The sequence below is a fragment of the Rattus rattus genome, chromosome 8 (assembly GCF_011064425.1).
Source record: "Rattus rattus isolate New Zealand chromosome 8, Rrattus_CSIRO_v1, whole genome shotgun sequence".
Classification (NCBI taxonomy): Eukaryota; Metazoa; Chordata; class Mammalia; order Rodentia; family Muridae; genus Rattus; species Rattus rattus.
The window spans coordinates 28,072,161-28,096,014 of record NC_046161.1 but is presented as its reverse complement, the minus strand read 5'-3'; the positions used below and the strand labels follow the sequence as shown (position 1 = coordinate 28,096,014).

The following is a 23,854-nucleotide window of genomic DNA, read 5'->3' as shown; positions in this document are numbered from 1 at the left end:
TCTACAGGACTCCTACAGTAGTTCTGGAGTTCCACCAAGCATATTACCTATGGCCACCTCCCTCAAAAAACCCCATAATTCAAGGAGTACTTGCTAAGCCTGGTCAGGGACTTCCACTTGTGCTAACCATGATGACGGGACAAAGGGCATTCACCCTCTGTGGATTCTAGGTCAATGTCTGATGGCCCTGTGTATTGTTTCAGGGGGCTACTCTACCTCAGGATTCAGAGAGGAGGAATTAAACTCACGGGCTGTCCAGGTAGACTGGCTGCATCTGACTCCCTGTCTGCTGTTCACTAGCTATCGTTGCTGGGCAACGCCTTTATTTCAGCTGCCTCAGAGGAAAAACAAGCATAGTAATGGTCCCGACCTCCCAAGGTTGCTGTGGCTGTTAAAAGGGGAAGATGGTTTTAACGCGTAAAGCAGAACCTGAGCGAGTAAACACTTAGAGACCATCCCTATGCTGGGTTTCTTCCTGTCTGGAGTGTACTGTGTCCAGAACACCCAGAGCATTCAAAGGTGGGCTGGCTGGAGGTACAGGCTCGCCCTAGCCCAGGGAGTGTACAAATCCCCTTTTGTAGGGCTCCTCTCCAAGAGTCCAGCTGTGTGCATCTGGCCGGAGAGATTAAATTATTTTTGAATTCCTAACCGAAAGTTCTTTTAATGGAAACTTAATGACAGACATCGAAATAGATTTCCTCCGAAACTCCTCCTCCTGCATGCCCCCCGCATGACTCTGTGTTGCGCAGTTCCCGATAACCTTTATTCCCTACCCCTGGACTTTTATCTCCCCAGTGACATACGGCCCTTACTGGACAGAAAGAGGAAATTCCAGTCATTGTTCTTAAACTTCTGGCTTCCAAAATAAAATGCTCTATCTTGCCTGTCAAGCTTTGATTGACACACACTTCCTGTAATGGCAGACAGCAACGGCCCAGGGGCGGGGCCAAAGGCTCATTTGCATTCCTGCCATTAAAAGTTATCCTCTTGTTTGTTCTAGAAAGGGAATGCCATCTCCATACCAGTCACAGAAGCATTGTGGAAGATTCACTTCTAGGTTTAAGAAAATCCTCATAAAGGGCGTAGTCCGAGCCGTCCCAAAGCCTTTTAGTGGTGAAAATGGACGCTCTGATGACCATCTCATTATGACTGGAATTGCTCTTCCCTTTCTGCCCTTCGGCCTCTCAAATCTACACTCTAAATATTAACTAGGAGGGTTCAAGTGGGACCCAACTCTCCATGTCAATATCCCTATCTCAACAGAGATAAATTGGGCAAGCCAAGAGGGGTCAGCAGCAAGAAAAACTTTGAACATGACTGTGTGCTATAGCATGCAGTTTTTTTTGTTTTGTTTTGTTTTGTTTTTTAAGAAATATAGACTTTCTTGTGAAGTGGAGAAACAGTAAATATAGGAAGATGGCCTACTTATAAGTGATAGTGGTTCCAGTGTGCTCGGGTCCTACTGAGAAAAAGGCTTCTCTGCTGGAACGAAGAACTGACCCTTCACCCTAGTGTTCACCAGTTGGTCTCCAGATGCCTTCTGCTCTCGCTTGTTTACTTTCCTCAGCGGTCTCTGTGTCGTTGCGAGCAATGTTAGCATCCTTTCTCCAGTGCCTGAAGTTGTTCATTCTGGTTTTGAACTTCAAGCACACCTGAGAACTTTCAAGCGTTGCCTGACCCCCGACCCCACTTCCTAAGAGCTCTTAGGGCTCTGTGTGTTGGGTCTGGAGATTGTGTATTAAAAAGGAGAGTCCGAGTGTCGAGTTCCTGAGTCCTGATAAAGGGATATATAGAAGCAGCCCAGAAACATACCAATCAGCAAAAGTCACACTGCTCAACTCCCTTAATGCTCAAAGGGATAGCTTACTCCTGAGCACTCCCAGCAGACCCCAAGCACACTGCCAGGGGACAGAAGACAGCAGAGTAGTAGGCTCTGAGTGTATGACCTTAACGAATACCATTCCTGCTGGTTTATAAGGACCTGCAGAGTGGTAAGGCCTCCTGTCTATGGACCAGCAGAGAATTCCAGCTCCCTTGGGCTTGTGAGATCTGATTTCTTTTAGCTTGGTCAGACAATCATTTACTGTGTCATTTACAGGCACAGAGTAACCTTCAGCGTGGACCAGAGGTGTTCACTATTGTGGCCTCTGACAAGGTGTGCCATTGGTCTGGGCCAAGACAAGTGTATGTGTGAAGATCTGTACAAACTCAACCCCTGAAATAGAAAAACAATGCCATCCTTACTGTCAGGGGTTTGCAGCTGTCTTTCTCTGTGCCAAGACTCATGCTGGAGAGAAGTGCTGTGGCTGGACCAGAAGAGACTTGTCTGCAGCCTAGCTCATTTCCTCCTGGGAAGTCTAGACAGCAAACACATGCAGTCTGCCTCCTTCCCACCTGTCCTGCCCCCTTCAGGAGAAAGTCTACCTTGGCAAGAATAATTTTCGAAATCACCCTGTCACAGTCATTGCATAAGTGACACTTTGTACTCATACGGTTTCAGAAATTTATTAATCACATACCAAAAAAATATTTTGATCTTTGAGCAGCTTTGAACTCTACTTTTTTTTTCGAGGTGAATTTGGAATGATACAGGTATGGAAATGAAGAAACAAGATCTTCACACTAGAACCTTCCTCCAAAGGAAGTTCTCCTGCTAACTTGTTCCCTTTGGAAGACACAGGAATGGCCCTCAGAGACAAGAAAGCAGCAACATCCTGACTGTGACGCTGTATCTTATTCCTTCTTCCTCCATACCTAGAATCTCAGTTCAACCACTGGGCAGAGAAACACAAGGACACAAGACGAGGGTGTGTTAGCACTACACCCTCTTCCAGGCTCACTTCTTTCCCATTCCTCGGTACCATCTTGAAAGAGGAAGGAATAAAACCTCTTTTACCAGACCTGTAGCCCCAGAACCTATCCATTGAATATTGAAACAAACATCACTATGCCGTGTGTGTGTGTGTGTGTGTGTGTGTGTGTAGATCAAAAGTTAACATAAGATTCTTCTTCAGTCATTCTCTACCTTGTTTTTTTTTAATTGTATGTGTATGGTGTTTTGCTTGCATGTATATCTGTGCACCTGATGCTCATGGATGCCCTGAAACTGGAGTTATAGATAGTTATCAAGTACCGTGCCAGGAACCAAACCTAGGTTCTCTGGAAGAGAGGCCACAGCAATTTTAACCAGAATCTTCTCTCCAGCCTCTTCACCCTTTTTAGTCTCTCATTGAACTTGGGCATCACCCATTCAGCTGGCCAGCAAACCAGAGACATCCTCCTATCCCCACCTCCCCAGTAGGAGTACTGACTGCTACTAAGTCAGGCTTTGTATGTGGTTATTGGCGGTTCAGACCCAGGCCTTCATTACAGAGTCATCCCTTCAGTCTCTCCAACACTTTCAACTCATTCTCCTTTGCAAAAGAATATTCATTTAACATCTAAAGAGTGGACTTGACCTCCATTTAATGCTCCACAGGAAATCATTCAGGCCAAATTCCGTATGGGCTGCAGCATCTGGGTTAATTATGAAGTTGGTTGGGACTTCCTGTTCTTCTGTACCTTGGGTTCAGAGAGGTACAGTCAGTGGATGTCACCTTACCCCTTCTGAAGCATGGACCCAGACTCAGACAAAGGCTTCAAACACCAGAGCTTGAGAAGGTTAGAGCCTTTACTGATTCTTTGTATGACGGTCTCTTATTGTCACTGATTGGCTGGCTCACTTCCCAATGCAGAGGGCAGATTTTCCATTGATAGAAGTCTACTTTAAGATAAAAATGGCATCTTTCTCATCCATAGAATCAAACAGGAAATGTGGCTAGTTCCTGAAGCTTTCTAAAGCTCCTAAATTTTGTCCTTGGATGACTTTGTTTCCATCAACACGATATGAGCTTACACAGTCCTAGTGAGGATCCAAGTGGGCCCCTTTGGCTTCCACAGTTTCATTCACATGCATGCACCGTATGCAGCCTTATAGAGCTATGTGTCTCATAGAACCATAGCCCTGGGGTTCAGGGGTGACTGTGCTAGCAGATTTCGCATGTTCTCATCCTGCTTTCAGACCCCCGTCGGATGCTTCTGAACACAGCCAGCCCTTAGGTCCTTGGGAGGCTTTTTGTAGGTGGAAAAGCCACTGCTACATCTGAGTGTCGTCCGTTTCATCAACTTCTGACAAGACAAAGTTAGGGTTGTCATAGCCTCTCTTCATCCTGGCCCGGGCATCTTTCTCATTATAGAGGCACATGGCACAGTGAGGGGTCTCCACTTCCACGGTCTTACCAAAGTTATGGAAATCCACTCGGTATTTCCCTTCCTTGGTCTTGGACACAATGGGAACGAAACGGTAGCCCCAAAGCACCTCCTCTGGGACGTATGACGTGCGGACCTGGCAGGTTGCACTGGTGGATTCCACTGTGCCATCTAAAAAGACCACCAGCTCAAAGTCCTGTTGGGAAAGAGTTTCTGCTGCCATGTGGAAGAAAGGGCTGTTGTGGTCAATAACGTGGTAGATCGTCAGTGGGGAGATGAAGAACAAATTTTCATTGCCAGCGTCGACGACAAAGTTGATGTTGGTCTGATCCAAAATAATGGTCTCGCCTTCAGGAGTGATGGTTGTCTTTAGAAGCTTGCCATATATGTGACTGCCAATCAGAAGGCTCTTCCTAAGATTGGCCACTCGGATGAGGAGGCAGAGCTTCCCGCCACGCTTGCTGATCACCGCATTCTTGCTGAACGTAATGGTTTTAGCACGTTTTTTGGGTCTAGAGATCTTGGCTAAAATGGCACCACACATGAAGGAATTGATGATCACTCCAAGAATAGACTGGATGATAAGCAGGAAAATGGCAGTGGCACACTGTTCTGTCACAAACCTGAATCCGTAGCCTATGGTCACTTGAGTCTCTAGAGAAAACAGAAAGGCTGAAGTCATGCCATTAATGTTCTCCACACAAGGAGTCCGGTTGTCAGGTGGGTAGAACTCTGGGAGGTCCTTATGAACATATGCTACGACATACCACAGGAGACCAAAGAGGAACCAACTCCCCAAGAAGGCTGTGATGAACACGGTCATTTTGTACCTCCATTTCAGGTCCAGCACAGTTGTCCAGATGTCCACAAAGAAGATAAACCTTGACTGTGCATCCACATTGCCAAACTCGATGTTACACCTTCCATCTTTAGAGACCAGCCTTGCCCGTTGCCGGGAACGCCCAAATATGTGAGTGACAAACCATCTTCGGAGGTGTTTGAACATCCTTTCTGTCAGTGCCCTGATCTGAAAACATATTAGAGGGTTGGTAAGGTTATAGTTGTCGCTGTGGTAAAGGAGGTGATGCACATACAGACCCATATACCTCTGAGGAGAAAAATTCTAAATCATTAGGCTTGTTAATCATTCGCATAAACCAACTCGTTTGTTCTGGATGCCAAAATAAACTATACATAGCTCCTATGTCACACAGAAAGTGGGAAAGACACGAAGTGGAAAGTTACTAACAGACATTATGCTCAAGTATTTCCTGACACCAGTCTGTCCCACAGGACCTTAAAAATGGGGTGACCCATTAGAACCTTGTGCTTTTATTTATTGGATGTTATTATGCAAATCACTTCTGTTTTAAAATCTAACCTGCTGCTACGCAATAATTTTTGTAATACCATAAACCTGGAGGACTGTTCATAATTTTGTGATATATAAAAATAAGTAACTGAAAGAGAAAACTCACCAATATATCACTGTATCAATATATCCCCTAAATTGTCTTGTTTGCTGCTATCAGTATATCTAGGGATATCCTGACCCAGTTCAGGTCTTCTTCTGTAAATGAAAGCACTAAGACTCAACAAGTTTCAGTGACTTCTCCAAAGACAGAGACCCAACCTACGGCTGGAAGTAGACAGCAGCTCACTGCCTTCATTCTGGACAGCTCTAGTCATGCTTGGGCTCATTTGTCAAACACCCTCCCCTAAAAGTGTGCTTCCCTAGAACACTTGAAGACAGGACTGGTTAAATTCCTTTGGATTGTTTTCGACAGAGTTCACAGCCCACTGGGTGATCTCAGCTCTGTCTGAGGATCTACATACCTGCTTCTACTCATCCGCCATGTTCTGCCAAGAGTCCCAGCTGACATAGAATGAGGGTGGTCATTGCTGTTCCATACTATCAACCTGGCTCCAAGCTGATGCACGCTGACTTCCCTGATGTTCTATGGAGGTAGGACCATGTTTAATCTCCGTTCCTAGACCCCACTTCCTAGTTCAGACCATTACCACTCTCTCCACCAGTACACATAGTAACAGAATGAAGCCCTCTTCAGAAGAATGTCTGCTCGTTTCTTATCAAGAATAGGTGTGTGTGTGTGTGTGTGTGTGTGTGTGAGAGAGAGAGAGAGAGAGAGAGAGAGAGAGAGAGAGAGAGAGATTTCCAGCAAAACAATGATTGAGGCTTTCCCCTAAACAGCTAACAACAGTGAAACTCAAGGGTCTTAAGCCTAGAATACCTCTTCCCCTGCTTCACCCATCCCCCCCCCCAAAAAAAGTCAAGGTGTGTCCATTGTGGTTAGCACTGCCTTTGTGGTATTTTTTCATTAAATGCAAAGATATTTTTAAAAATAGATCTCAAAATCCCCCTTCAGAAATGTGTTTGCTCATAAGAACTAGGAAGCGAAACCAGCTTAGTGACACATTTTAAACAAAAGTGATATCCCTCAGTGTCTTGTTCCTGGCCTTCACCCAGGTAAACATAGGCAGTGGTCACACCAAGTGGAAGCTGCGAGAGGAAAACCGCAGCCCGTGGTGGTGTTTTGAAGTGTAAAGGCCAGGCACTAAAAATAAGGAGAAGAAAGAGTTACCAAGAGAGTCAAACAAGCCCTGCACACACTCAGGGCTCTGTCCATCGCTGTCTGACTGCAGGTCTCCAAGAGTCAGACTAGGAGATAGTCCCAAGTGAGGCACAGAGGCCAAAGGCTTCTTCTCCAGCTACTCCTGTGCACTGCATATGCACCTGACCCATACTCGATGGTGACAGATCCTCCCGTCCAGGCATGTGGAAGCTCATGTTTCCTCACAGATTTTCTTACCTATTAGCAATTCTAAGGCCAGCATTATCCACAGAATCCATACAATCTCCACCACACATTACAATTCAAGATGACTTGTAAAGCATCAACTTCCGAGCTTTCCTTGCCCTCCGCCCTTCTCCGCCCTTCTAAAGTTTGCTTCAGTTTGAAAGTGAAGGGCACTTCTGTAAAGTGAAGACTTGTCCCCAGTAAGTTTGGGTTTTCCCTCGACTGTGTCAGCAAAATAAAACATTCACTTCCTGGCCTCGCAAGTGGTAAAACAGGAGCAGGCAGTGGCCGCATAGTGCGTTCCTCGGATAATCCACACTTACCAGCACTCTGAACACACTCCGTTCCGAAGCACCCATGCTGGGCAAAGCAAGCAAGTGGTGCTTGTTCGACGTTGTCTGCACAGCCGCTGTCTTCCTTTAGGCCCACCTTAATGAATCTTAAGCTTTGGAATGATGTTTACTTGCATTGGCTTTCAATGGCTAACTCGAGTGGAGTTGTGTGATTTGAGCCAACACAAGTGGATGTTCTCAGACCGAGCCTGAAGTCAGGTGTATATATATTATTTTACACCTCACATGGCTTGAATACCATCATGCTAAGACATGACAAACAACCAGCTGAGGTCCTGGGCAGCAGACGTGGATTGGGTGCCAGCGAGGCCCCCCTCTCCTTTGCCACGCTCTATAACCCTCTTACTGTTCTCCTAAGTCATGCCAAATAACATTTGGCTTAGAAACACTTACTTATCATCCATCTTCCAGTCAATTTTCTGAAACACACTGAATACTAACCTTTCCTGGTGATCACAAAGATACAGATGGATGGAGGGTCACAGATGGGGACATGTTTGCAAGACAAGAATAAGATCAGACCAGGAAGAAACAAGATACCGCATTAATCTCGCTCGACAACAGCCACTGTTATATAAGAAATGTGAGATATTGTTGTGAACTTTAATCTGGAAAAACTGGACTTTACTGGGGCTGAGCTTTACACATATGGGATTATCCTACGAGGTTGAGTTCTTTGTTGAAAGAGTGAGGAGAACTAAGCTAGCCCAAGGAAAGAGGTAAATCCATCCACTAACCAAACCCATCAGTCACACGGAAGCTCTGCTATTATGCAGATCTCGCTTTGCTTGGACTATGCCATTTAATGTAAACACAGACAGAGCCGATGTGCATTTATGAGCGGTTGGGCAATTAGAGATTATCGTTGGTGTCTTAGGTTATATAATGTGCCCTAGCATTTAGGTTCCTTTCTATTGAAATCAGTAAATCTTAATAGCAAGCAAAGGGTTTCACGTTGGCTAATATTTACCCAGGTATCCTTGGTGGCTGGCAAAACAAGTAGATTATATTCTTGCTGCTTGCTCTTTATGCCCTAGCCTTCTTATTCTATAAATAGGACATTTGCAGAAAACAGGACTTTGCCCTACACTTCCTGCTCATTGGCTGTCTGCTTATTCCTTAGAATTTGAAAGATAAACACACTCTTCCTGTACTCAAGGGACTCATAGTGAAATGAGATGAGATGAGCACGTTGGAACCCACTGTGGTCTGTGTGACCCCCCAAAACAACTTCTCTGCTCAATTTCTCATTAGCTATGGACCCAACAACTGAGGATGTTATTTCAACCAATTGCATACGCCTTTCTGTATATATTAACATATTCATCTATCATTCATCCACGCCGATGTGTTGACACTGCTGTATGTATCAGTCACTGTGCTGGACATCACAGAAGCAATGCCTGTGGACACTGTCTGTCCTTGACAGCCTGCAGCTTCCAGGTGGGCTAGGGAAGATGAACAGATGAGTCCAAAAGCGAACAGACACAGAGGACTGTCACTGTGATATGAAGCATCAGGTACCCTCTAGACAGTGCCAATTGAGAACAGAGCAGTGACCCAGAAGCCAGCCCCTAAAGATAGTTAGAGTCGCAGGTAGCAAGAACTCCACAAATGAGTTCTGATAAATAAGTAAATAGATAGATGAGTGTAAACCTTGAGAACTGGCAGGTGCCTATAGTACCATAAGCTCCTCCTGCAGAAAAGCTATCTTAGGAGAGGCATTCCTGTGCACTACAGTGACTACCCTGCATTTAGCTGTGTTCATGGCTCCTGCAGGAGTAACAGAAGAAAAGCAAGCACGTGAGAGGAGAAAGAAGAGCCAGGGAAACCAGAGTCCTAAAGGAGCTTGGTACAGACTAGGACTGGAAAGTCAGATGGGGGCCAAACTCAATGCCTGGAAGTCATTTCTGCCTTTGCTACAGACCCACAGGACAAGATACTTCAGTCCTTCTTAAAAGCAGAAACAAAAATATTCATTAGAGGGGATAATATGGAGACATGGTTTGGAGCAGAGACTAAAGGAATGGCCATTTAAAGCCTGCCCCACCTGGGGATACATACAGCCACCAAACCCAGACAATATTTCTGATGCCAAGAACTGCATGCTGACAAGAACCTGAGATAGCTGTCTCCTGAGAGGCTCTGCCAGAACATGACAAATACAGAGGCGAATTCTCGCAGCCAACCAATGAGAGCAGGGTCCCCATTGGAGGAGTTAGAGAAAGGATTGAAGGAGCTGAAGGGGTTCGAAACCCAATAAGAACAACAATATCAACCAACCAGAGCTCCCAGGGACTAAACCACCATCCAAAGACTACACATGAACAGACCCATGGCTCCAGCTGCATATGTATCAGAGGATGGCCTTGTTGAGCACCAAAGGGAGAAGAAGCCCTTGGGCCTGCCAAGGCTGGACCCCCCCCAGTGTAGGGGAATGTCAGGGCAGGGAGGTAGGAAGGGTTGGGTGGGGGAACACCCTCATAGAAGAAAGGGGAGGGGGAGGGGATAGGGGGTTTATGGATGGGGAAACTGGGAAAGGGAATAACATTTGAGATGTAAATTTTAAAAATCCAATAAAAAAAAAAGATGTTTCTGAGGACGGCTCTCCTATCAGAACTCCAGAGCTTCATACTTCTAAATCAGCCATAATTCTAAATCACCACCATGTAAAGGTCCTTGAAAACAGATGCATCTTGCTTCAGAGTCTCCTTGACGCTGTAAAAACTCACTCTTCGTTTGCGTGCGGCATCCACTCCAGCAAACTGGCCTTTCTCAAGCTTATGCTCCCTGCTAGTAGGAACCTACGTGCAGAGGTTGTATTGAGGCATCCACCCATGAACACTGGGAGCTGGGGTTTCCTACAGCTTTTATCACTCCGCCTCTTTCCCAGCCCGGCTGTCCAGTGGCAGAAACAGAGGAAGCTCAATGTTTGGATTACCCATGAGTTTGAATTACAGAGGCTATTGTGCCTTTTAACTACGATTTTTCACAGCTCCTACACAAGCTCCGTTTAACTCGAGGATATTTCTGGGAGTTGAGTTTTCATATTAAGAGTAGGAAATGTGAGCGAGGTGGCCCAGAAGCAGATGTCAAATGATTTTCTCTAGTCCCCTGGTAACACAGGGGCTTCACGTTTCTATGAAATCCTTCTGTCTTGTCTCAGTCCAAGAGTCAACTGATGTCAACAAATGTCTCCGGAACTTCCGCACTAATGTATCCCTGGGAGTCTGGTGCGTCCTCTCTTGTGTTTTAATCAAAAGACTTGAGCACATGCTCTACTTATTGACCACCTACTAAGTACCAGGCTCCATAACAGGAACAAAGAAGAAAGTGCTTTGCAGCTGTACCCGAAGAGCCACTCGGTAATTGTCATGCACTAAACTAATGTGTCTCAAGCTTGACCTCTTGAGGCCACCTTTGCTAAAGACAGAGAGAGCGTGTGTGTGTGTGTGTGTGTGTGTGTGTGTGTGTGTGTGTGTGTGTGTGTGTGTGCGTGCCTGTAGAGGACTTCCTCTTTTCTGTGAAAATCAGCTGAGGATGTCTGAAAACAGTCTCCCAGTCGGATCTGCAAACCAACAGAACCTCCAACGCTCTGGCTTTCTGTGCTGCCTCTAGACTGTCCCAAGACCAGAGTTACAGACCTTTGGTTGGACATGTTAGAACTCACTTCTCATGTCCTTGTCATAATCGAGCATCTAGTTCAGTGGTTCTCAACCTTCCCAATGTTGAAATCCTTTAATACACTTCCTCACGTTGTGGTGACCCTCCAACCATAAAATTATTTCATCGCTACTTCATAACTGTAATTTTGCTATTATTATGAGTAATAATGTAAACATCTGATATATAGAGTATGATATACAACCCTCCAAAGTTAAACCTCCAGGTTATGAACTGCTGGTCCAGTTTATTTAAAGCGGTTACCTGGACTTAGTCCTTCCCAGCCTTCCATCGTAGGCAGGGCATCTGAGCCCCATGCCTTTCCCAGGCTAAACTGGGTAGTGCATGGGAAAATGCGTCACTCTTGAGGGATACATGTGCTTCATGGCCAGGGAACCAGAGCAGTCTATTCAGGATGTGAATGCAACATAGTTCTTCCTGGGTCCCTCTCTCCTTCCAGAAGGGAGTTGGGGAACAAGCTAGAAGGAGCTAACTGGCCTGGTGGTATCAATGCCTTCACAGGCACACAGAGCTCTGCAGATGTCTCAGAGCCATCTATTGCAGCCCATTATCTGAATGAGTTGGTGCGTTTTGCAAGGGAAACAAAACATAAGAAGGCAGGAGACCTGGGGTGAGATTGCTTTTAGAACAGGCAATGATCAGAATCAACTTGGCACAGTAGAAGCGTTCCAGCTTGTGCCCGTGGTCTTGGACTTAAACTCTAGCTGGGGCACTTAGTGGTCCAGGTGAGCCAAGGAAGTCACTCTGTTTTTCAAAGCCTTAGTTTCCTCATCTGTGAGATGCCTCTAATGCTATCCTTACAAATGTCCTATAGTAGAACACGCAAAGTCCCCGGAGCATGCAGCAAACAGTGGCAATGGATATTCCTGGTTCCCAAACTGAAACAGCACATCAGTTTAGCCAAATATGACTGGCTCTCACCACCATGGACTGTCACGTGGTCAAACTGTAACTACACCAAAGGAGAAAAGGCTGGTGAAGGGGGAGGCAAAGAAAGGTTCTGACCACGAGCGAGTCTGTGAGTGATACTGGCTTCGGAGCCCACTTCCTGATAGGAAGGGAAAGCCGAGGACAGACAAAGATTATTTCAGGAGGAATGGGTCAATAATAAAGGCAGACGCCTCTTCTCAGAGAAGAGAGAATGGGATAGCAGGAGGGAACAAGCCTCAGCAAGGTTGATCTGGTGCCTGGTACCTAGACACAATGCTCATCTTCTCTGCCCCAGCAACTCACTAGAGTGTGACCAGCATCACTACTGCCTACACTTGTTCTCTGAAAAGGCAGCCTCTTGCCTGGTACCCACGGTCAGGCTTTGATGGACAGTGTCACAGACATCAGCAAAAGCATTCTGCTCCCCGTAGGTCTGAGGGGTAAGGGTGCTTGCTATGTAAGGATAAAGGACCCAAGTTCAAATCCCTAGCGCCCATATGAAAAAGCCAAGCCCGAAGGTTTCAGGGTGTAGACAGGCAGATACATAAGCTACAGATAGTGAAGACTGACACGCCTGGCTGCTTGCTGACAGAAGTCACACGTGCAAGTGCCACTCTGCATTGGTTTGCTTTGCTATGAAGATGTGAATAGTCAAGGAAGCTACAAAATGGTGTACAGAAGGCCATTGTGATGACGTAAAGTCTGCACGTTCAGCTTTAAGACGCCATCTAGATAGCTGGTTTGTGGGGGAGGGGGGTCAATGTGCATCCTGAGAGAATCAGAGCTCTCGAAAGCAGAGAACGACCTCTGCTTCGGGTCTCAGTGGGAGGCACGGGAGTGCTACCTTTCCTTTTGATAAGCCAGGCTGGGAGCAGACAAAAGGGCACACAGGGAAAATGTCTGTGAGGTGAGGCATTACCAGTCTTTAGTGGAAGCACATGTCTGCAGTGGGATTAGACAGCATCGGTTTGGATGCTGGGAACTTCTGTGTGACTTCCCAGCAGATTTCCTCGTGCACCTCATAACTGTTTCTTGAGATGCTTTGGAAATGGTGGCATGTCACAACTATGCAAAGAAGGACACATAGTCTCTACTCTATCCAGAGATTTTTTTTATAAGTAGCACTCACCCAGGGTCTACGAAGATGGCAGCAGAAAATAGAACTCTTGGAGGTGGGGGGTGGGGGAGAGGATGGAAACTTGGAAGCACACAGTGGATCCCAGGATTTTTTCTAAGCAATCCTCCTCCTCCTGCTCCTCCTCCTCCTCTGCCCTCCCTCCCTCCTTTTCTTTCTTTCTTTTTTATTTGCTTTTTGTTTGTTTGGTTGGTTGGTTTTTGGTTTTGTTGTTTTGTTTTTTGTTTTTTTGTTTTTGTCAAGACAGGATTTCTCTGTAGAGCCCTGGTAGTCCTGGAATTCACTTCTGTAGTCCAGTCTCAAACTCAGAGATCCACCTGCCTCTACTAGAATTAAAGGAGAGCTATTAAAAGAGAACCCCACCAATGCTCCACACAACCTTCACGCCTAAGCCCATGAGCATGGTGCTTTACCAAAGGAAAGTTTCACTCTATTATCTGTGAGTAGGCTAAGCCTCTGTTGACAGGGAAGAAAGCTAAAAATGGCCACTTTGGCCCCAAAATGGATGAAGATAAAGCCCCCTACCCTTGAAAAGTGAGAGTGTGGGAAGCGTGGTAATAAAGGGCCCTAGGGAGACACTGCTGCATGCTATGTGTACAGCACCCCCTGGAGCACAACATGAGTAGTGCTTCTCTGATAGGGATATCTTGAGGCCCCAAAAGCCAAGGCCAGATGCAAAAGTCCCTTCCCTGTATCCTTGCATTTAGATTTCATAATAGTTCTGAGAGCCTGAGAACTGAGGTCCAGGGATGTTAAACAGCTTGCACAAGGTCACAAAGCCAAAAAACAAGCATAAAGATTAGAAGAATCCTTGTTTTTAAGCCCCAGAGCATACTCAGAACAGCTCTAAATAGCAAAAGAAGACAAACATGCTTTCAACACCTGCTCACTGTGGGCTGGAATGGTGGCTTGATGCACGTCACTTTGCTTTGTATGGGAAATCACTCAAATGGTCAGAGCTAGTAAGCGATCAAGAGGAAATATCTGACTAGCTGAGAGAGAAAAGGTTTCTGGTCAAGGAAGAGTCTTTACAGAAGCACCAAGAAGAGAATAGAAGGATATGGGGGTAAGGGTTCAGTGAGGAGGACACAAGGTACATTGGATTGGATCTAAGGGTCATTGGTGTCACAAGCTGTGCCACTCCATGTCCTGGACAGCTCAGAAATGATCAAACTGCCAGTGGAACTAAGAAGTAACTATAGATGCAGGTGAAGACTATGCCATCAAAATCCCTGCGTCCTTCTGCAGGTTGCATGACTGGAGCAGGCAGTGGCCTACAGCTGGAGGAATGGCGTCTTCCATTTGGAGATGCCAGTAGATACCTACAGGGTTTCTGCACCTACACCAGGGAGGAGTTCGCTCTAATGGTGGCAGCTAGGGTAGAAAGGTGGGGGCTCTCCCACACACTCCACCTCAATGGATGGGAGAATTTGCTGGCGACACCACCGAGCTGAGCCCACTGCACTCCCCAATGTAGCAGAGTCTTGGCTGTGGAGTCATTGCTAAGTCATGCCTAGGCATGAGAGTGAGACTCGGTAGCAAGAAGACAGACATACTCAGCGGGCAATCCGGCCCTGTTGTGCTCCTACAATGGAAGCCATCTAACAATGTCCTCTTAGATCTCTCTCCTCTGTAGGGAGCGGCTAAAGATGACTCCGACATCCGGTGGTCGTTGGTGATAAACACCTGCAATGTGCATGTATTGGCATTTCTCCGGCAGTTATCAGACTGGAGTGATATTCATGCTAATAAGGTATTTCATACTCCACCAATCCCCAGAGGACAAGTTTACAGCCACAGTCTGTCTTGTATTTAAGGCGAGTGCCTTTGTTCCCCGGGGTCCCCCGTATCAAGAATGAGGTGTTCCTGCAATAAAGGCTGTTGAGAAGAATCCAACGGTGTTGCGTCTTCCTTGCTGGTCGAGGTGGGCGCTTCACTCCTCTGCTGGGGACAGTTGATGTTCTACCTCCACCATCCCCCCCCCACACACACACACCTGACTTCTTGGCCTCAACTTCACCGTCACTCCTAACAAACCTGAAATGTCAGCTTGACCATGCCCTTCCTCTATCATGTGTGTTTGTACCCTTTCCATAAGGTGAGCAGTCATTTCGACATGCATTTACTCTGCGCTGGTTTGAGGGCATTAACCCCAACTCTGTCCTCTGTGTTGTCCCTAGCACCCAGTTACCCCAGCTTGGCAGAGCAAGAGGCCCAGTCCAGATCATTTTCCAAGGAAGTAAGTAGCTCAAGGGAAGTCCAGAGAACTCACAAAAGGGATCGGTAGCATTGTCAACCATGGGCTCTGGAGGGGTAACCCTTAGTCGCTGTGGAACCTGGGTGGGCAGGTGAGCGTGACACAGAGACTGCCTGAGAAGTTCTCCTGAGACAAAACCTTGTTCGGCTCCCCGGTGGCCTGGGTGTCCAAAGATCACTCAAGTTACTCCTCGCCTTTATCTAAAGAGGTGCGATGCTTCTCAGAGTCAGGTATGAATGAACCTCGTGTCCCCATCAGACCTACCTGCCTCTGGGTTTGGTTAGAGGGCAAGGATCTAGTGAAGAAGACACCAAGGAATGCCCAACACACAAATACACTGTCTAGAGACACGGGGCAGCTCTCTGCAGAATCCTTAGTACAATCCTAAGTAGATGGGCCAGGACAGACTCTTCAGTCCACATAGGGAAAGCCAAAAGGACCCGCTCTGCCTCTCGTGCAATTAACTCAAATTCTCAGACTTGGTCTCCGTCCAGGCTTTCCTGAGAGTATCTGTCCTAACAGCAAATTCTGGTTCCTCATAAATTCAGGATTTAAAACTAAATGAATGCAACTATCCAGAAGCCTTCTCTGGTCTGCTGGTCTCTTGATTTCTCTTCCTATTAAGCAGAGAACCCCTACACTGGAGGTGTCTGGGTGTATAACCTTACACCGAAACCAGTGTACATTCTCAGCAGGCAGTACAGGGACAGAAACTGTGGAGAAGTCATATTACACACCCAGGAGGATATTAGATGTTTAAAGGAATCCTAGAGTGGATTATTTTATAAAGTGAAGAACAATTTTTTGCAAATCAAATAATCACCAAGCACTCGTGTATCCCCACCATAATGGTGCGTGTTTGGGTGGAGACTGTTACTCTGGAAACTGGGCACGTCTGTAATGACACTATTCTTAAATTTCACATGTCAAGCCACTCAAATGGCAAGGCAATTTCATGAAAGAATTTAAATGTTTATAAAAACGTGTATTTATTACGTGCACACAAACCCTGTTATTAGTCTGACCCTTCTGGTTCTCTGTGGTTTGGGTTCTATTACATCAACTCGGCCCTTTTAGCCCAGAAATAAATGAATTCCATGTGAGCCAGAGCCCCAAACACTGTCTGCAACAAGAATGTACACCCTACTTTAAAGAAAACACACAGAATTCCCAGCCTCGGTGTTCTAAGAAGAGTAACTATGCACTAAGGCCAGGAGAGGAGGAACATGGAAACCCGTGTCCATACCCTGCACCCATGCACAATGACCATCGCAGCTCAACTTCATGCACATAGGAACTTGGAGGCCGTCTGTGTTTGGAGGTGGGGGTAGGAAGTCTTCTGGTCCCATATTCTAGCTGATGTTTTCTATTTTCCTGTCCCAGTCCCAGTGAGTCCCCAGAGCAGAATATGACAAGTAGGTCTGAGGATATGCATCTAAAGGTAGTCATTTGTTTGCTTGAACACTGGGTGCGGTATAACCACTGAATGGGTCAGCTTCTTCAGCTGAATGAAGACATTCAGACATACCTTATGGGCAGACAGAGCTGCAACAGCCCTGGGGATAGGAAGCAATGGAGCCTAAGCTTCCCTTACTGAGTCCTGCCACTCCTTTAGGAATAGAAGGAATGGTAGGCTCAGACACCATTGTCTGTACTGCCTTTCACTCTGGGCTCCAGCGACCCCTGTCAAGGGTGCACTTCATGGAGCTTCCTGAAGGGTAAAGAGAAGGACACAGCTTGAGGTAGCCATGGAATAGCTGAGGACCAGTCTTCCTGTAGCTTCTATTGCTATGCCTCAGGGAGCTTTCAGAGGTCAATGATTACCCATTTGGGCTTGAGCTCTGCCAAGCCATCAGAGTTACATTAATGGAGAGGCACGGCATCTACCCTTCCACATCAAGGTGCTTTCTGGGAAAGCCCTGGGGCCAAAAGGAAATGGAGCTGGTAGTCTCTGTGAGCCTCTAGTTGTATGCCACAGAGCTGCTCTCCATACAGGCCCAGTTCACATCTTCAGGGTTCTTCTTTGGGATAATTGGAAGGACTTCCTCTTTGCTACAGGCAGAACACGCATAAGGAGCTCTCTCAGGATAGTACCACTGTCACACAGCCTTCCCATCCCATTCCTTCTGTGTCTACAAAACATCTCATACTTCCTTCACCTACTCTGTGTCTGTCATTGAAATGAGAAAGACAAGCACAGAGAGCATCCCTCCAGGACTCATGGGCAAACCCAAGCTGGCAAACGGCCCACTGCAGTCCCAGCTCCCGAGAGACCAGCAGGCAGCAGCTGACGCAAATTCACCCATGCCTTTCCTCCCTCTCCAGGTACAATGACCTGGAAAAGGTGAAGGAAATTCCTCCTCCTTTCCTCCTATTCGTCCTTCTATCCTGATGAGAATAAATGAGGAAAATGCCCTCGGTCTCAAACCTCACTGGGGCTGCCATTGTTTTCCAAATTGGCTTTATTATGGCAAGGATTAAATGAAATATAGCCATATCCTACACAAACACTTGACCCAGACTTTAAAAGAGGAAGCAACCCTACATGTCTTTTCACTTATTAGTAAACATAATGTGGCACGCCTATAGAACTGGGCTATTATTATTCAGTCCTAAGAAGGAAGGGTTGTCTATTACCTGTACACTCCATTTGTACTACAGCATGAATGAACCCTGACAGAATTATCCTACACTAAGGTGGTATTCTACAATCCTCTTTTCAGACATGTCTAGAATAGTCAAGACTACACAGAAAAAAAAGTTAGACAAGTCGCTGCCCAGATATTGAAATGACTGCTAATAGTTCTCTCTAGAGGTAGAAAAAAATGGTTTTTATATTGATTGGGGTGACAGTCATTTAGCTTTGTAAATGTGTTATTCAAAACAACTGCTGAAATACACTTCCGATGGTAGGATTGTATAATGGAGTTATATCCTGCTACAGCTGAAAACATACACTATGTGCCAGCAACATAGTAGGGGTACAACATAGTAGGGGGAGCTTCTTCCCACCCTCACCCAGCTTCTACTTTTTCAGACACTTGATGGGACCTCAAGTGACCCTGACATCACCACCGGCACCACCTCTACCACCACCACATGCTTGATCCCAGAGCACAGAAAGCAGAAAGTGTCACTCTGGGCATCATCCTTTTTCTGCACATAGATACTTCCTGTCTGTAGAGACATTTCCTCTCTGGTCTGTGTTCTCTGAGCCATGGGGGGAGGAATTATCAAGTGCAGAAGTGGAGTCCCAGTTCTCTATCTGACTGCACTGGATGAATTATGGTCTAGAATTTCAGCTCCAGGTGCTATTCTGCTACACCCCAGGGCTGTGTGTTGGGCTCCCACAAGCACAGCAGGCAAGCCTCACGGGACCCTGACCAGAGCACAGAGGATGGGAGGATGCCCTCATGGATTTGGCCTGCTCACTGCACACGATGTAGGCTCTCCACAACAGTGCTTGCCATGCCCTGCCCCATGCATCATCATCTCTGGTTCTTCTCTTAGTCTTTCTGCTCTGCACCATCCCACTCAATACTTCCACTGTTTCTAGGGTTTATTCTTTTTTTTTTTTGTACTCCTGCTCAGCCTCAGGTGGATTACTGGTGGAAGCCACAACACCTAGCCTTTGAGCAGACTTTAATGGCCTTAAAGGACTTCCTGAGCCGTCTTTCTCTCTACCCAGCTTACTGGGCATCTGTCCAGCTGCGGCAATGCTCATGCTTGGACTTCTTAAGCCTCTGGTTCCCACCTCAGTCCACACCAACTCTCTGGTTTGAACTTACTGCACATACATGTTATCTGGTGCTTGGTTTGTGCTACTTAACTAAATTTCATTTTTCTCCTTTTTCATGAAATTGTTAAGACTGAAGCAGAGACTAAATACCATTCTCTTTACATCTCTCCTACTACCCTGGAGTTAGAGAACATATTTGTCGGCAAGAGAAGCGCTTCTCTCTCTCTCTCTTTTTTTTCCATCTTTATTAACTTGAGTATTTCTTATTTACATTTCGATTGTTATTCCCCTTCCCGGTTTCTGGGCCAACATCCTCCTTACCCCTCGCTTCCCCTTCTCTATGGGAGTTCTCCTCCCCATCCTCCCCCCATTACCAGCCTCCCCCCAACAATCACGTTCACTGGGGGTCGGTCTTGGCAGGACCAAGGGCTTCCCCTTCCACTGGTGTTCTTACTAGGCTATTCATTGCTACCTATGAGGTTGGAGCCCAGAGTCAGTCCATGTATAGTCTTTGGGTAGTGACTTGGTCCTTGGAAGCTCTGGTTGGTTGGCATTGTTGTTCATATGGGGTCTCGAGCCCCTTCAAGCTCTTCCAGTCCTTTCTCTGATTCCTTCAATGGGGGTCCCATTCTCAGTTCAATGGTTTGCTGCTGACATTCGCCTATGTATTTGCTGTATTCTGGCTGTGTCTCTCAGGAGAGATCTACATCTGGTTCCTGTCAGCCTGCACTTCTTTGCTTCATCCATCTTATCTAGTTTGGTGGCTGTATATGTATGGGCCACATGTGGGGCAGGCTCTGAATGGGTGTTCCTTCTGCCTCTGTTCTAAACTTTGCCTCCCTATTCCCTCCCAAGGGTATTCTTGTTCCCCTTTTAAGGAAGGAGTGAAGCATTCACATTTTGGTCATCCTTCTTGAGTTTCATGTGTTCTGTGCATCTAGGGTAATTCAAGCATTTGGGCTAATAGCCGCTTATCAATGACTGCATACCATATGTGTTTTTCTGTGATTGGGTTACCTCACTCAGGATGATATTTTCCAGTTCCCTCCATTTGCCTATGAATTTCATAAAGTCATTGTTTTTGATAGCTGAGTAATATTCCATTGTGTAGATGTACCACATTTTCTGTATCCATTCCTCTGTTGAAGGGCATCTGGGTTCTTTCCAGCTTTTGGCTATTATAAATAAGGCTGCTATGAACATAGTGGAGCATGTGTCTTTGTTATATGTTGGGGCATCTTTTGGGTATATGCCCAAGAGAGGTATGGTTGTACCAGTCTGCAATCCCACCAACAATGGAAGAGTGTTCCTCTTTCTCCACATCCTCACCAGCATTTGCTGTCACCTGAGTTTTTGATCTTAGCCATTCTCACTGGTGTGAGGTGAAATCTCAGGGTTTATTCTTTGCCCGCAGCTCTTGTATTCTGGAGTTAGTATCATTAATCTTTTAATTCCCAGGTAATGTCAACTCAAAGACAAGCAAGAGTCCACACAACCACTCAGAACGGGTCTTTGCAAGTGGAGAGACCCACAGCAATTAAAAGCCTGACTGTGCCTCCAGAGGACCTGAGTTTGATCTCCAGCACCCACATGGAAGCTTAAAACCACCTGTAATTTCAGTCCCAGGGGAGACATCACCTGCTTCTGGTCTCAGAGGCACATGCGCACAAGCAAATCATTCATATACACCGCATAGTAAAATAGTTTGTATGAAATTAAAAAAAAAATAAGAACAGAAATCTGCATTGTTCCATAGTTCCACCACTCCACCCTCCCCTGCTGCCCACCTCCACCCCACAGGACCCCAGGAGAGAACACTTAATAGGGGCTGGTGGGTGGGATCTTCCTGCTGCAGAGAGTAGCAGCTGGCAGAAGAATGGCATGGAGTCCAGACTCAGGAGCTAGTCAGCAGGTGACAGGATCTCAGACCTTCTAGAGGACAAAAGCAGGGCGGATGTCTTTGCCTGCTTCCCGAAGAGTGTCATTATGGAGTGTAGTAATGCACAGGGGAAGGGGGTGGGAATCACCTCTGTGTTCAGTAGCCAACCTTTTAAGAGAATCTTTGGGCGGGGCATGGTGGCACATGCCTTTAATTCCCTCACTCAGGAGTCACAGCCAAATGGACCTCTGTGAGTTCAAGGGCAGCCTGGTCTACAGAGTGAGTTCCAGGACAACCAGGGCTATGTAGAAAGACCCTGTCTTGAGAAAACCAAAGCAAATAAACGGAAGAAGAGCCCTTGCCTGGGTTGACATAAATCATAGTGACCTGGATGATGACATCTCGTCAAATCTAGTGGGAGGGGACTTAAAGACAGCTTATGACAGTCAGAGCCCTACACTAACCCAGTCCACCTGCTGAACAAGTGCAGGCTCCCTCCAGACCCTGGCCTTAAAACAGGTGGCCAGGTTCAAGTCAGGTTTGAACTCCTACTCTGCCATCCTCTGGGGCATGACCAAGCAGTCTGCCTGGGGTTCCCAGGGCTCATTTCCAACAGCTAACCTATTAGGGCTCAGAGAGTTCCCAGGACTCACCAAACAGTTTTGCATCCTCTCCTTCCCTCCCTCCCTCCCTCCCTCCCTCCCTCCGGTCTGCACCAATGTTCCATGATTCCTGCACTAAGACACTCAGCAACATGGAACTAAAGTCCCTGATATGTCCCACTCCTCTGGCCCATGCCGGTATCAGGCTTGCCTCACCATCCTCAAACTGCTTAGATTCTTCCTCTCTTTATTCTGCCTCCGAGTTCTTTGGTCTCTCCAAGTTTTTACATAGACGACTACTGACTTCGTTCTCTTTTAGACTTTTAAGTCACTGATATGTTCATAAATGCTAAAACATGAGCGGGTCTTTGGTAGTGGAAGTAGATGCACAGAAACATGTACACTCTTGTGTATGACTTCAACATGTGTGAGATGTCTGTGCCACAAATGTCATGCCACTACATGTCATAAACTGTAAGCTTAGCTTAAGAAGAAGAAGGAAGGCTCTTAAGTTCATCCAGTGTGCCTGGAGAACTAATGTTACTTCTTGCCATGCCCTTCTCAGCATTTGTTGGATTCAAACATGCTTTTCATGCAGTCCTAGATAATTGCTGGACCACTCGTTGGCTAAGCCACTAGACCAGCTTCTCTTTCTCCCTGGTCCCTCTGTTGGAGAGATCTCTGAGGCCCCATAGGTGTTGTTGGGTACAAAGTAGAGTCAGCGTGCGAGCCTTCACACATGTGGTGCCCCAGTCCACTGCCTTTCATTGACGTACTCATCCAAGAAGCATTTGTAGACAGTCTATGCTCCTTTAGTCTTCATGCTGATCACAGCTTAGGCCTCATACCCTTCAGGAACCAGAGAGCCAGGAATTTAGTTCCAGCTGAGCACAGCTGTCAATCTTCTCGCTATTCCTAGAGGTTTTCCTGCTTCTTGGGGGGAGCCTTAACAAGGTGGAACCAAGAAGAAGAAAAAAATCCCTCCTGACTGGCAGAGGAACACAAAGGGGAATCTCATACTGAAACACAGGGAAAGAGCAGCTAAATGAACCAGAAACACTCCACCATATTTTATTGTAGACAATTAATCTACTAGTATGGTATATTCTTCTGGCTACAGCTAGGGTGTGTTGAATTAACAATGAGTAAAAATATGGGAAAGAGGTATTTTAGAGTTCTTTGAAAATGAGAAGAAACTGGATGCCTTAAACTGGCTGGAAAATCCTGAATGTTCCAGGAACCTCTCTTGGATCTAGCTTAGCCTAGGGTAATTTGAGGACAGATCAGAAGAACGACATATCTGGGTCTTACTTTATCTAAGCCATTCTCCATGCTAAGCTCAACCATTATTACAACTGTAGCATTGTACCGTTACCTGTGGTTATAGCTACTATCTCCTGGGTAGACAGGAGGACACCAGAGACTACAAAAGCCAAGTGAATGGACAGCATTTACAGAATCAGGAAACTGGGGGCTAAACTACCATACCATAGTCATGATGTAATTATTGGGTGGATAATTAAATGTGTCACTAAAATGTCTCCCTCCCTAGCTCTCTCACATAGACCTGAAGGCTGGCAGTACATTCTCTACAAGTGGCCCTCTCACACATGACTAAAGTCCCACTGTTGTCCATTGTCGTTGTGGACTTGATCCCTCCTTGGCTGGGCACTACTGCAGGAGGAAGGAGCAGGCACTTGGTGAGTGACTTCCTATGATGTACCAGAAACTGAGTTAGTAGTAATTACTTATTCAGGCCTCACAGGGATGACCTGATGTAGGTATGTTCAACTGTGTTTTATAAGGGAGGGAACTGAGGTTTAGTGGGTGACTGGTTGATTGGGAACCTAATCTAGAACTTGCACTACTCTGAGACTAAGCTCCAAGTCCTCCCACCCACCTCACGTACCCACCCCCTAATAATACTACTTCTCCTTCCAGAGAGGTTAAATAGCTCCTAGGAGGCAGAGGATAGAATCTTAGACCCCAACCTCTTGTCCAAATACAAGTTTCCTCAGTATTTGGCCAACAATTTAACCAATAAAATAAGTGAATTCTAACATCTACAATGGAGTCGGGGAGGCAGGGAAACCTGAGAAAGACTGGCCCTTCGTATCTCTCCTGTCTTCCTTTCCCATGCTCTCTGATGCCCTCTCTCTTTTCACTGGAAGCCTGTCACATGGAACCCTGCTAAGAACTGAGAGAGAG

At 46.3% G+C, this 23,854-nt stretch overlaps 1 protein-coding gene across 2 annotated transcripts in view; it reads right to left on the bottom strand.

Annotated features, from left to right (window-relative positions):
* Nucleotides 1-2,490: 2,490 nt before the first annotated feature.
* Nucleotides 2,491-23,854, bottom strand: part of Kcnj1 (potassium inwardly rectifying channel subfamily J member 1) — a 30,425-nt gene continuing 9,061 nt past the window's right edge. Inside the window, exons 1-2 of one of the 2 annotated variants that reach the window (XM_032910207.1) lie at nucleotides 7,391-7,574; nucleotides 3,412-5,275 (exon numbers count right to left, since the gene is read on the bottom strand). In XM_032910207.1, coding sequence (XP_032766098.1) covers nucleotides 4,136-5,275; nucleotides 7,391-7,426 — 1,176 coding nt within the window. In that variant the 5' untranslated portion in view covers nucleotides 7,427-7,574 and the 3' untranslated portion in view covers nucleotides 3,412-4,135. Of the gene's footprint in view, nucleotides 5,276-7,390; nucleotides 7,575-23,854 lie in introns of those variants that run through there. The other variant, XM_032910208.1, reaches the window with a different exon arrangement.